General features: G+C 44.5%; 1 protein-coding gene across 1 annotated transcript in view; it reads right to left on the reverse strand.

The window, feature by feature from the left end:
* Nucleotides 1-13,696, reverse strand: part of TTC17 (tetratricopeptide repeat domain 17) — a 59,228-nt gene extending 45,532 nt beyond the window's left edge. The window contains exon 1 of the mRNA XM_035552148.2: nt 13,507-13,696. Coding sequence (XP_035408041.1) covers nt 13,507-13,665 — 159 coding nt within the window. The 5' untranslated portion in view covers nt 13,666-13,696. The remainder of the gene's footprint in view (nt 1-13,506) is intronic.
* Between the last annotated feature and the right edge of the window lie 490 nt (nt 13,697-14,186).

Here is a 14,186-nt window from a genome sequence, read left to right on the forward strand (position 1 = left end):
TGTGTTAGCACTGATACCTCCCCTACAAGGGCTGCCCGCCGCTTTCTGCCTTCATCTGTTTCTATTTTTTTAAATTTACTGAAGTAATGGGAGCATTCTATGCCAGGTGTGATTGCTTTGCTGCCTTTATTTAGTCTATACAAATGTGGTGACATTATAATTTAATGGAAAAGCCTACCACATATAGCAGCAGAGCCTCTGAGCTCCTGCTTTTATTTTTTTCCAACTTTCCAAACAACTTGGGCATATTTCTGGACCTCTTATTGCAGGGAATTGCAGCTCCAGCAGGAGATGAGCAAATGCTGCTCATTTTTAATGTGACCTCTCAACAGATCAAGCCTCGAGCCAGGTTCTCCTGGCTCTAAGTCAAAGAAGAAGCTCAAATCTACATTTTCTGGACTACTGACCATTAGGCCCACCTTCCTTACAAACCTCCCTACTAAGCAAGGACTCAATCTCCTAAGCAAACCAAGTATTTGTCTGTTCCTGTGTTCCCTCCACCTCAAAACCAACCAAAGAAAAAAACCCCAAACAACCTACAAGGTTGCTCTTCGCTAAATTTGGCTAAATTTTCCTTTTCAAATCACAAGCTGAACTACTTCTCTCAGCATGCAGACTTTTTGGAGGGTGGCTATCTGCACACTCATCTTCTTCCCCGGTGAATTAATTATTATATCACCAGATGAAGAGAAAGTAATAATTAACTGATACCAGTTACCCTATGAATTTGGAGATTATGGATTTAACAGTTGCCAGCAAAGGGCAATAGAGTATCCACAGTGATCCAGAGAAGCACAGAAAATGAAGTAGCAAAAATACCCACAAACAATGCTGTTAGCTGAAGTATTAAAGTCCACACCATTTTACTTACAGTTATATGCCATATTTCCTCCTGTGGGCCCCACCTCACTTTGACCATGTTACTCATAAAACAGAGTTATGTAGTGAATGTAGAACTTGTTCATACCTCTTTTGCTGGAGAAATTATCATGGTACGTGCAAGTGAATGAGGTATGAATTTCCAAGGAAAACAAAGGTAAATTTTACTATTTAAAGCCCTTAATCATGCATTCCAAAACAGCACTGTTCCTCTGACTACTAAAGGTTGTTTGCACAATATCACACTGTCACTAAGAGCAAAGTCAACTATGAGCTCCACTTTCAGTGACTAACTGCATCTGGGGAGTGATTTTTTTTTGCAGAATATTATGCAGGCATCACTGTTAAGACAGGCTGAGGGAGCTGGGGTTGTTCAGCCTGGAGAAGAGAAGGCTCCGAGAAGACCTCATTGCAGCCTTCCAGTACCTAAAGGGGGCTTACAAGAAAGCAGGAGATGAACTCTTTGTCAGGGAGTGTAGTGACAGGACAAGGAGTAATGACTTTAAACTAAAAAAAAATATTAGATTTAGATAAGATATAAGGAAGAAATTCTTTACTCAGAGGGTGGTGAGGCACCGGCACAGGCTGCCCAGAGAAGGTGTGGATGCCCCATCCCAGGAAGTGCTCAAGGCCAGGCTGGATGGGGCTTTGAGCAACCTGGCCTGGTGGGAAGCGTCCCTGCCCTTGGCAGGTAGGTTGTAATGAGATGATCTTTTCTAAAAACCTTATTCTGAAAGTTGAATGATTTCAGGTGACCATTCATTCAGAAGCAGAGTCATACTAAGTGACAGCTTCTGTTTAACTGAGTGGCTCCAAATTCCTATCAACTATCACCTGGCAGCAGAAATCACAAGTGACAAAAGCAGCCAAACAGCAACACCCTTGAATTCACTCATAAAGTTACATCAATCCACCAGAAAATTATATCATGTTTAGCAGCTTCAGCAGCGTGCATGATCTTATTTAGTCTTCAGGTTTTCAACTCCAGATCTGACCTCAGTCTGTCACAAAATGAAGACTTTCTAATGATAGCAAAACCCTTCAACTTAGTAGAAAGTTATTATTTAATAATCTTAGCAGTTATTGTCTCCAAGACCAATGCAAAGCCTGAACAAAAAGCTCTAAAATAAAAAACTTATTACTGTCAATCCAACGTTGCATTTAGATTTCATCATTTCTGACAATGAAACCTCAAGACTTCCATTGTAAGAAATTATCAAAGACTTCACTATTAGGTCCCAGATATAAAAATCCACTTAGATCCAATAACTTCTGAACAACAATTTGAACGGGAAAAAAATAAGTAGTAACACTGGTCAAAAATACAAGATTTGGAAAGGAAACTTGATCCAACACAACCAAAGTATTCAAAGCGTTTTTGGTAGCTCATAAAAGTGAGCTGAATGCAGCGTACTGCTTCTTGTTCTCTTCAGCTTGCACATCTACAGTACAAAGGCATTGTATGATTTTAACCAAGGAAATAAAAAGCATTCAGACCTACAGAGTAATGCCATATGACACACAGGAAAACAGACTCTTAACTGAAATCTACAGGAGATCTTATGATATGATGCCTACAAATGAGAAAAATAATGTCAACCTGGCCCTCAGCAGGCATCAGCCTGGAGGATGATGCCACAGAATCTGAAGTGCAGTTTTCTGAGCTGCTTGGGTTGATCCAAAATATCACCCTGCTGCCAAGTGGGGACATCTTCCCTTTTCTTACTATCTGTATTCTTACAGCTCCACTGAGAAACAGCTCATTCAATCTGGCTAAGAAATAACTCAAAAAGATTGTACCATTAGTACTGAGCCAGACCAGCACACCAGCCCGAACTGGCCTCAGGTAAGCAGCTCTTATCTCGGGGCTAACCCCTGACAACCACAGGCCTCTGCAACTGCCACCAGACAGGCAACCTTCTCCTCTCAGATCCAGCCAAGAATACCATCAGGACCTGGGGTTTGTTATCCACCATTCTACACCATCCTCTTCCTGGATCGAACACATTTTATTTTTACAGTGCCACCTGTAAAAGGCTGGAAAAAAACAGAGCTGACCTACTCGGCTGTAAAGAACACCTGTGCTACCTCTGACACCAAGGGTGTCAATTCCACCTCGTGATGAATTTACCACAGTGAGTAGGTAGCAAACAAAGCTTTAATGTCAGCATAATCTACACAGCAGAGGTAACAGTATCAACAGTGGTAAAGCTAGGTGGGCTTTTAGCACCTGCTAAAAACAAGCACGCAGCTCTGACTCCCGCAGGGCCTGTGACCCGGGCTCTCCAGCTTTACTGCATCCTTGCTGCTGGTGCTGCCTGTGCCAGGCTCACCCATCACCTTTTCACTTTTCTGTGCAGTCATACCCCCGAAATTGGACAACAGTACACTGAACACAAACATAAGACAGGATAGAGCTTTTCTGTGGGCTGAAAAAATAAAAATTGAAGAAATGGCAACACAAACAGGAGATTCAGAAAAGCCCTCACAGTTTCACTCATCTGTCAAAGAATTCTTTAGTCTGAAAAGCTACAGTCTAAATATGTATTTAATGGGTACCTGGAGGACTGTTCTGGGTTACATCTCTTTCTCCCCACTAGAAAGACACTCTAAAAGACTTTAGGTAGATTTTAGAAGATACTGGTTTCATTCAGGCTCATGTCCTGTTTGTGCTTTTACAGACACTTGATTCCTCTACTTAGTAGTCACCTAGCAGGCCGATCTCACTGTGGAAATGCCTCCAATTTCAAGAAAATATCTAAAGGAAAAAAATAAGAGGGAGACTGGCTCCACCAGGAAGCTTCGCATAAAACACCACCTTATTTTTCTTTTCATCATGTCTCTTGTCTTTGCACAGTTGAACTAAATCTTCATGGCATCCACTAGAGAAAATATTTCTTTAGACAGAAAACAGCAGTGGTACTGGAACAGTTTGAAGAAAGAGCACATCACATCCATATAGGTGTAGATTCTACAATTGCGTATGATCTCACAGTGCACAGGGCACGTATCCACTAACTTACAGCCATAGCTTCCTTCTTGACAGTATAGGTATTTGCAAATAACTGCACTGAAAGCCTCCTGTTGCGAAATAAAAGGCGTAGGTGACCCCTGTCTTACTGAGCTTCACCAGACTTGCTGATGGCACAGCCCTAGAATGGCTGGAATGAGCACAAGTTTGTATTTCTTCAAAGCACCGTTAAAGATGTGTGTGGCACAGAGTTTGCATTTAATGACAATTTTTATACATTTAACTAGTAGGGAAAGCAAAACAAAAAACTTTACTCTGGAAACTAGTCTAGAACTGACTTCAACCATTAGAACTTTATTAGAGAGCAGGTATTATATCAGAAGAAGTCATGTATTTCAACACTGCAGCAGGTACAATCCAATACCCGTGTGCTAGGCTGCTTCTTTTTATCTTAGGATTGAACCTTTTACTGTGCCAAGACTTGGTTTCACTTAGAGTGTCACACTTTCCCTTGTCAAACAGAAAGTTGCAGATACGTCCACCCACCAGCCAAGAGTTAAAAATCATAACATCTGATGCTTGTTGCCTTGTTTTAGACAAGAGCTGAGGTTGTTACCATAAATTCAAACAGCACTGGAAATGGTAGCTTCACTTTCATGCAATATGGGACCATGGCCTGCCAACACTACAGATCCTTTACCCCTTCAAAGTCTACATCTGATGTGCCTTATCATCTCAACAGGGCACTCAGAAGAGGAAAAAAATAAAAAAATAAAAAATAAAAAAAATGGATATTTAGATTTAGCTTATCTTTTACAAAATGTAAGGAACTCCCCAGAATGCTCTTTCAGGTGGAAACAAAATGGAAGTCAACCTGCAGAACACATACAACAGCCTCACGGTTAGAAGGGACTCTTGCACCAGAACAGATGCTTGATCCAATTATTTACTTTTAACTCAAAGTGCTTGGCTGATGGCAAAGCACCATGTTCATTTACTCCTTCTCTAAAGTGCTGAAACTGTGCCATCCAAGATGAACTGCTTGAAATGCAAGAAACTGACTTTGATTCAAGCATAGTAAACAGGAAAAAAATGGTGCTGAAAAGCCTGCCTTGAAACTCTAATGGCTCCTACAGCTAGACTGCAGAAAGTCTGCCAGGAAACCACTTTTAAATTTTGTTCTCCGTTCAACTTTGCCCAAAGGTGAAAGTTTCTTTATAAAGCACAGTTCAAGCTTATTCATCGTCACGAAGTACAGCAAGAACCTGATTCAGCAAGACGCTGAATTTATGCGACAAAAAAAGACAAGAGCTGAATCAAACCCTGAAGTTCTAGAGAGTCTCCTGTGTTACCTGCAGGTATCAAAGCCTCTGAATACTTAGACCTTTGCCAAATCTTCCAGTGTATTTTTCCCTCACAGTTCAATTACATACACCACGAATTATTATTATTATTAAAAAAAAGAGGGCAAATGAACACCTCAATCAACTATTTTTAGGTTACACTTTTCCTTTTTCCTTTTTTTTTTTTTTAAAAGTAACATGGAAATCTCACTACTAATTGAGGTATAGGACTACCAGTTTCAGAACAGCTGTTAGTGCCTGTGCATGTCCTAAAAGCTATGACATGCAGAAGGCAGATTATGACAGGAAGACGCTGGAAAAGATACTACATTAATGTATGGTGTGCAACAAAATGGGCTCCTTGTACTTGTTTTATAGACTGTAAATACTGAATTTTTGCCACTTTACTTAGAAATTAAGGCGATTCCCACTAGACTAGAATCCTTTGCAGTCTCAAGTGGGAGAGAAGAATCTAAAAACTGCTGCTTGCCTTTCGGTATATTCTTGCCATCTCAAGATACTCTACGCTAATGTGATACTAACATGGCATTTCTGAAAAAGCTGCAGAAATTTCTGTATAGGCTTCAGTGTAAGACAAGCTACTGAAGTGGAAAATAAACTCTCGGGCTTATCCAAATGATGAGCAGAGAGTGTCAGCAGATACTTGTTCCAACGGATGTCACAAAGGTTCACCTAGAAAAATGATGCTGAATTGAGTTTCTATATTAAATATTCAGCTACTTGAAAGCTTACAGCTGCAGGGTCTGTTAAAAAGCAGCATTAACCATTTTGATATTGTTAAAAAGAGATGAGCTACAGGGAAAAGAAATTTTAAATGCCTGTAGCACTTCAAACATAAAACCTGACAAAGTTTCTGTATTATCCAATAGGTCTGCCCAACTGAGATCACTTCAACAGAGCACAGTGGCTGTGAGTATCGTAGACAACAGATCTAAACACAAAGGAAAACAGCACTTGATTTGTAACACCAATTGTCTGCAGCATATTGGTGGTCACGTTTACTGGTACAAAACAAATTTCCAATGTGTATATTCTAGCTGAGGTTTATTTTCAACAGTAGCCAAATAGATATCAGCTGTACACTCAGCCAAATCAAAACAAGAGATGGAGATCACCCATACAAATCTGCAATAAACAAGAATTTGTTTTCAGAAAGGCAGTTGCTGCCAAATCCTAAAAACACTGTTCTATTATTCAAACTACAGAAAAAGATAAATACTCTCACAAGATACCTAAAAACGTTAGTATTGAGTAGTAATTTCTTCAGCAGATAGTGACAACCCACACACAACCCATTAGGTATTTCTGGTTAATGAACAACTTTATCCTATTCTATATTTTTAGGGCAGGAACTTTATAGCATGGTTTTCATTTCTCAACTGGCTTGTTAAAAACAGGTAGGGATTCAGCTTTACATGCAAAAAAAAAAAAGTAAATTCAGCTACATGAAAAGCCAGTGGATTGTACAGTCTTGCTGACATTGCTCTTTTGGCTTTCCCTGGGCCTTCCTGCACATATGTGCTTGGGCAGCTTCCAGGCTGCCCTTTTGCTATGAAGCTCCTGCTATGGGGGAAAGCTTGTCAGGCATCACGCAGAGCCTCCACCACACAACAATCAGGTTCGAACAGTTGATTGGCATCACCTTGTCAGTCCGCCTTACTCTTAAAGCTGACACAAAACAGGGTAAGAAGGCCAGGATGCCAAATTATGAGGATACTAGGAGAACGGAGATCAAGGAACCAGACGCAGCTTAGGGGACAAAAGCCACATGGAAACACTAAAATCGGACAGGGACGGGGCCTGCGCTGGCAACCAGGAAGAACTGATGGGGCTTGCAGGCTGAACCACCTCAGTGCCTACTGCTACGTTTGGCCGCATCCAGCCACGCCTGTGTCAGAGCTCTGCTGTCAGCAGCCAAGCTCTGGCCTAACAGTTGGTGTTGGCCGACGCATGAGGCGCGGGGCCGCTACAGGCCCTACCCCAGTGGCCTGCCCAGCCTACGCCTCCGCTGCAAACCTCTCGCAGCCCAGCTGACAGCAGTTACACCTACTTATCCTCCACCACTGCCCCACAGAATAAAAAATCCACATTTCTGACTGCACTGCACGTGCAGGCTAACACGAGGACTACTTTTATTGAGTTCTGATCAGCCACGACCTTCGCGGTGAGACATAAAAACCCGTGCTTCGCTCCTCAGCAGGCACACAGCGCTGGCAAAGCGCAGTTCTAGGTCAGGAGCACCTGATCTGGAACAATGAAGCGAACTTCTCAGACATCCAGCACACAGGTCCCAGGTTTTCACAGATTCTCATGAGAAGGCAAAAAAATAAAGTGAAGGAGGTTTTTTTTTTTATTATTTATTTTTTTCCCCACTAAAGAAAGGCGAAAATCCTACAGTGCTTTGGTGTTTAAGCAAGAAGTTTTAAAACAAAGCAAGCGTCCCTTTTCAGCAAGGATAAGCTGACCTACACTTCAATAACATCACGCTTCAGGTCGTCATCCTGAGGTTGGATGACAACTCCCGAACTTGGGCAGATTCACACCGATCTCCAGCCGAGGTCTCTCTGTACATGCTCATCCAGAGGCACGCGTGCTGGAGACTGCTTTGAGGAAGGTGCTCTATTACACACACCAGCAATAAAGAGCAATTTGTTTTGTTTAGCACACAACAGACTTAGCAGAATAAGAAATTCAGTCAAGAAAAAGGTCAGATGGCCAAGAAAACCAACCTTTAGAGAAATAGCAAAGCAAACATCCACCTGTCATTTTCAAGATGAGACTGAGCAACTGCTTAACATATCACAGAAGATGCTCTGCAAACAGAAAATAGGTTTTTGCTTGCCTGCACTAGATTTTCAGTTTTCCTTGGCTTTGGTTGGCTGCTTTTTCTCTAGTCTGAGTGTACGCATAGACTGTTGTTTTCATCTCAACCTGCTGGTGTACCATGCAGTCAGGCGGCAGTCAGACTGACGGCAGTAGTGCACTCACTAACTTTAAAGCCATCCGTGAATCATCGTGCCTTGCTGCCACTTGGGACACACTCACATTCAAATCCATCACCAAATGAAGACCTATTAGGTAACGCCTCTCTTTTTGTACTAAGCAGGAATCAAACACGATGTCTCTCTCCATGAAATTCAGATGTCGCTTACTGAGGGGCTAGTCTTCTCAGCGCAGGACAGGCTAAAAGGTTTGCTCCTTCACACTGTTCTCCTGGTCATCTCTTAACGAACTTCACCACATTAAAACAAAACAACTTTCTGCCAGCTCAGATTCCTTGCCTGAGGCTCTCTGCTCCTGGCAACGCTTCCTCAGCCCTACTTTGAACCATCTGTCTGGGAGCTCTTCGCTACTTTTAGTTTAGTTACTCTGGACTGACTTTTTCAGTGTTTATAGCAGTCCACATAAAGGCAGTTTTTGGAGTCCAGCACAACGTGCTTGGCTGTAATTGTCTCCACCAAGCCCAAACATGACCTCTGTGAAGACCCTACCTCAGCTGTGGTATGTCAGGTCTCTGGTGCACGACAGCAGCTAGTGTCCACCAGCAAAGCCAAGAATGAGTATGAAAACTGTTGGCTGCACCATATTTAATCTGTCCTCCCAATGCTGAATTTCTCTGGTTTCTTGAAGTACACTAGTGCTTCTGTAGAGTAGCCAGTTTCCCTACAATCATAAAAGCACAGTCTAAAATTGGTTATATATTAGTCTGAACTTTATACTGGGAGTTGTGAAACAAAAAGGTTTATAAACACATGCACTACGCAGATATAATTTCATCAATGAGATACAATGACTTGGTTCCTGACTTTGCAGGAACACACAACTGAAGGAGGACTCACACCAAAAAAAGAATAGGAACCGACTCAGAGAAAGATGTATGTGACCTGAAAACAGCTACTAGAGCAACAGATACAACTTGATAACTTTTCTCGTGATGGTATACTGAGACTACGAAATGTTACATGCAGTGCTGGGAATTAACTTGCTTCATCATTCAGAAATACTCGCCAGAAACTGGAACAGCAGGGCCTACTTAGCAAGCATTCCCATTTACTAGATGAGATCTTGGTGATACACTGCAAGTTGTTAGCTTTGCCTTAGTTTTGCCACTTGTCAGGCTGCTCTACCACCAGGAACTCCATACAAAATCTCAGTCAGCAAGCTGTCTTATGCCACAGACAAGTCAATCTCACTCCAATGCAGTCTCATATTAGAGGCTTACACTCTTCCTGCACTACGAGGAGAAAATGGCTAGTGGAGATCTTAGGGCCATAACATAAAAACCCTTCCCTCAAACAGATCCAGGCTGTTGGATTTTGTATAGAGGTCAGGATCTGTAACTTCTGCTTTCAGCTCCTCATCCACAGTGCACTTTGGTAACAAGGAAAACAAAATTCACTGCAGCAAACTACGAGCTGCAGGGAAGTCACTTGTCACTGGTGCTTATCTGAACATCTACAGCTAGTGAATCATTTAACAGGGCGAATGGCTGCCTTTTACTATCACTTTAGCTTTTTGCCCATATCTTTACCAATTACATGGGCTTCCTTCAGATAAACCTAAGTAGTCCAAGTGAAGATTAAGCCCTTCCTGCTCCAAAAAGGTGACAATTTTAAAATGCATTTCAGAGTTTGAGAAAGCTAATACTTCTAAAATTAAATAATACAAAAGCTACCACAACTCTTAGCCACCAGACAGCACTAGCCACTTCCAGTTGGAGGCTGCTGTGTGGGAAGGGTTGCGATCAGCAGTGCAAAGTCCAGCAGTGGCTGGTCACGAGCGGCATTCGCAGGGATCAATAGCGGGGCCAACACTGTTTAGTGTCTTCATGAACACTGTGGAAAAAAAAGGACCTCAGCAAGCCTGGTGTCCTCTGCAAATGCGGCGCAGGGGCAGCAGGGCAGAGGGCAGGGCTGCTGTAAGAGGGACAGCTGCAGAAACCATCGGGCCATTCAGCAAAGGCAAGCACAAAGCCAGCGCCTTTGGAAGAGCCTCCTGCACCGGGAAACGCTGGGGCCGGCCAAACACAAAACAGCTTTACAGAAAAGGACATCTGGGTTCTGGTAGGGGAAAAAAATAATGATGATTTGTCAGCAGCATTCACTTCTGCAGCAATGAAGGTCAACTGCACGCTGGGCTGCAGTGGCAAGACCGGAACCAGCAGGGTGAGGAAAGCAAAAGCACTTGGGAGAATAAATCAGCTTCAGCTTTCAGTCCCTGGCACGAGACAGACACCGACGTACCTGAGCACGGCCAGCAAAGCCCGTTCAAGGCAGCCAGGGGCCTGGAGGACATAGCACACAGAGGGGCTGAGAGAACCGGGCTGACTCAGCCTCGAGGAGGACAGGGGGGCATTGCAGCTGTTTTCAGCTTCCTAATGGGAGAGTACAGAGAAGACACAGCCAGACTCCTCTGAGGTGCCACAGTGAGAGGCATCAGACACCAGCTGCTACAAGTGAAATTCTAATTAGAAAAGATGAAAAATAATTTCACTCTGAAAACAGTCAGCCACTGGACCAGGTGTCCAACGGCCCAACAAAGCTGTTGGATCTCCATCCTCAGATGCTAAATTCAGGTGGGCAGGGCCCTCAGCGACCTGCCCGAGCTGGCCCTGCTTTGAGCTGCAGGGTAGGCAGTATTACTCTACGATCCTCTTCAGGTTACTGTGCTCAAACCAGCAGCAGCTGAAGCTTGTTCCAAACATGAGCCTTCACTTACACAGCTGTCTTCTGGAAGATAAGGTTCTCCAAAACTCAAACATGGGCTGCCACGGAAACAGCACGAATGGATCGTTGCTTTGAAGTTCTAAGGAGAAGTCTAGAGTACTACAGAGAAACCTGGTGTGACAATATCTTTTGACAAAACAGCAGTAGATTAACTAGAAAGACTAACAGAAAGGTAAGGTGACAGGTAGCACACCACATACATTGAGAAGCTGAAACTCCAGACACTGCAGAGAAACACAGAAAGCTGCACAGCCCAATGGCTTGCAAGATGAATGTAAAGGAAAGTGGAAAGCCCCACTGAAAACACACAAAATTAAATAAATAAATAAATAAATCAGTCATTCTTTCTGGCTAAACAGTACTGGTAAAAAGACAACTTCTCATAATAAATATCAATTTAATGAAGAATAACACCCTGAAAAACTAACACAAAAGGATGCTCTGAGGGGAAATTTTAGGCTTATGCTTTGTTAATAAGTATTTAGGTCTTGGTATTAAGAAAACAGCTCTAATATTTTGGAATTCAATGGTTCTATCAATGAATTGGTAATAAATCAATTACAAATCATCCTATTACCAATGCACGGAAGACAATTCCTCCTTGCTGGACAACTGAAATACTCTGTTATGGTTCAACAGTTAGCAGCAAAAAATAATAGTTATATTTTGGCATTTAAAACAACATTCAAGTTCACTCTAGAAAATACCCAGGCTTCTCATTCCCCAAAATACAAGTGGGAAAAAGTGAAATTCAGAGGTGCTCTGCAGGGCTGGCAATGGCAACACCCGCAAATTTGTTTCTTTTTCTCAAACACCAGAAGGAAAACAGTAAAGGATGCTGAAACACACCTTATTCCAAAAAAGCTCACTGGACAATTAGCAGCACTTCGTGAAGAAGCACTGTCCCCCAGCTACTGAAGATGAATGCAGCTCCTCATGTTCCAAGTACCACCGTATGTAGAATCTGAGTTTCCTTGCTGTTATTGGGTAGACTCATTTTGACTGTGCGCACTAAAAAAACAGAAGTTACCTTGTTCTGCAGACGCTATTCTATCACATCAGCTCTAGCAGTTGAGTACTTGACATGAGGAACATGGGAACGTTCTGGCTGCTCCCCCACGGCTCTGGGGCCAGCAGAGCTCCACACCCACCCAGGCCCCTTCCCCCCAGCTCGCCCCCCGCTGCAGGGAGGCCCAGGGCAGGCTGGGGCTGCACTGAGCGGTGGGTGGCACGGGCAGGGGCTCTCCTTAGAGGGTGCAGCTAATTGTGATTGAACAGCTTACTGCACAGCAATCGTACAGTGGAAGCTTCTACACGTCCCATCAGTTAACTGACAGCATAAAAAGCCACTTCCTAAAATCAGTGCTGCATTTAGCTAATTAGATTTTTCAAGTCATGTTAGCTAATTAGATTTTTCCAAGTCACAGCTGCTTTTCATGCAATAATCAAAATCAACACTTCACCCAAATTTGATAATATACAATTAATATACACTTGCAGATGCTTCCAGACCATTATCATATACCCTCATCACTTCTCCACTATGTAAAGTAGAAAAGGGAGGAAAAATAACACTGGAAATGTTGTCATTCATTAATTTGTGATTAACTAGGGTGAGAGAGTGCTTAGACCTGCGTAGACAACTTAAGACCCGTAAGACGGCGCCTAAGGTTGATAAAGACAGCAGGGGGTTCCTTTACGGGAAGCCGGTTCCACCTGTCTCAGGACTGTAAATGCTTTCTGATGAGAGACCCCACCAAAAGTGCCTCAAAAGGAAAGTGATGTTTACAGACACTCATCACTCCGTACTGCTCTATTTTTGATAAAAATTATTGGGGGAAGACCATGCAGCTTCCTATAGGGGCTGCTTATTCCACTCCAGCTACAAACAGACGTGGTAGCAATGTTTATGCTCATATCAGATCTGCCATGATAACAGATTTCTGGTGCTGTTCCCCTTGCAACAGAGAGGGATCGAAGCCAGGTAGAGAGGACCCAAACACAAATACACGTTAAGTCTTTCAGCCGCTTAGTGCATGTGGAGTACAGCCCGGTACCAAAACCAGATGCTTTTGACTACAGCCACAAAATTACTGCCGAACGAGGCAAGCACACAGTCCTGCACCACGCTGACATAAGATCCTTTCTCCTTCTTCCAGAAGAAATGGGAAGCAGCTGGGTGGGCGTGGTGGGGATGGGAAAAATCGCAAACTCATTCATAAGCCAGCCCATGCCGGTCCCGTCGCAGCCTGCTTCCAGGACTAGCGGGGGTCTCTGGGGGTGGACACCAGCCGTGAGGAGAAGGGCAGCGCAGCGAGTGCCTACAGCAGGAGAATCTCTGCCTTCACCGGCAGGACACGGCCGATGGTCCAGGCCCTACTGGCTTTGGCAGCACGGCAGAACCCAGGCGGCGGCCAGGGCGCCTAAAGACTGCGGAGAAGCCGCAGGTAAGCACCTGCCCAGACCCAACCCCCCAGCCGCCCCTCGCCGCTCCCGGCCCCGCCGAGCTCCGGCCCCGCCGCTCACCCCCCGCCGCGGGGAGGCCGTGCCGGAGGGGTCCCCTCACCTGCTGCTGGATTTTCCCGTCCTCGGTGACCACCCAGTGCGTGGTGGCGGCGGCGGGCCGCGGCCCCGAGGCCAGCAGCGAGCAGAGGCCGAGCGCCCAGCCGGAGAAGACCCACGCCCGCCCCAGCCCGCCCCGCCCGGACGCCGCAGCCGCCGCCATCTTCCCCAATCCCGGCCTGCCCGCGCCACCCGGAACCGGATCCGCCCGCGCCGCCATTTTGGGAGGGGGGAGCGGGGCGGGGCGGGGCGCGCCTCCCCCTGAGGCTCTCCCGGCTCTCCTCAGGCGGGGCTGAGAAAGCCCGAGCTGCTCCTGTCTTACCCCAGGCGACTGCGTCCACATCACCGTGAGAAGTACCCGCTCTGCAGCAGCCACACCTTGTCCCAGGCCCAACTAGGATCTTCCTAATTCAGTTTTGCTTATTCTGCTTTACTGTTAAGTTCGCAATTGAGCTGCTAATGGTTCTGTTTCTTAAAGAGACCAGACTTCCCAGAGCCTGTTAAACAGTAGAACTCGTCTGTAACACAAGCCCACCGCATACAATTGAGATGAAACTCTACACATGCAGTCACAGTGATTAGCTAATGCAAGGGCTTGTGTTTCATTAAGGATACAGAATAGGTTCCCACAAATACAAGTTACTTACTGCTGCCAAACTTTTCACCATAGCACATTGCTCATTT

The sequence above is a fragment of the Cygnus atratus genome, chromosome 5 (genome assembly GCF_013377495.2).
Source record: "Cygnus atratus isolate AKBS03 ecotype Queensland, Australia chromosome 5, CAtr_DNAZoo_HiC_assembly, whole genome shotgun sequence".
Taxonomy (NCBI): Eukaryota; Metazoa; Chordata; class Aves; order Anseriformes; family Anatidae; genus Cygnus; species Cygnus atratus.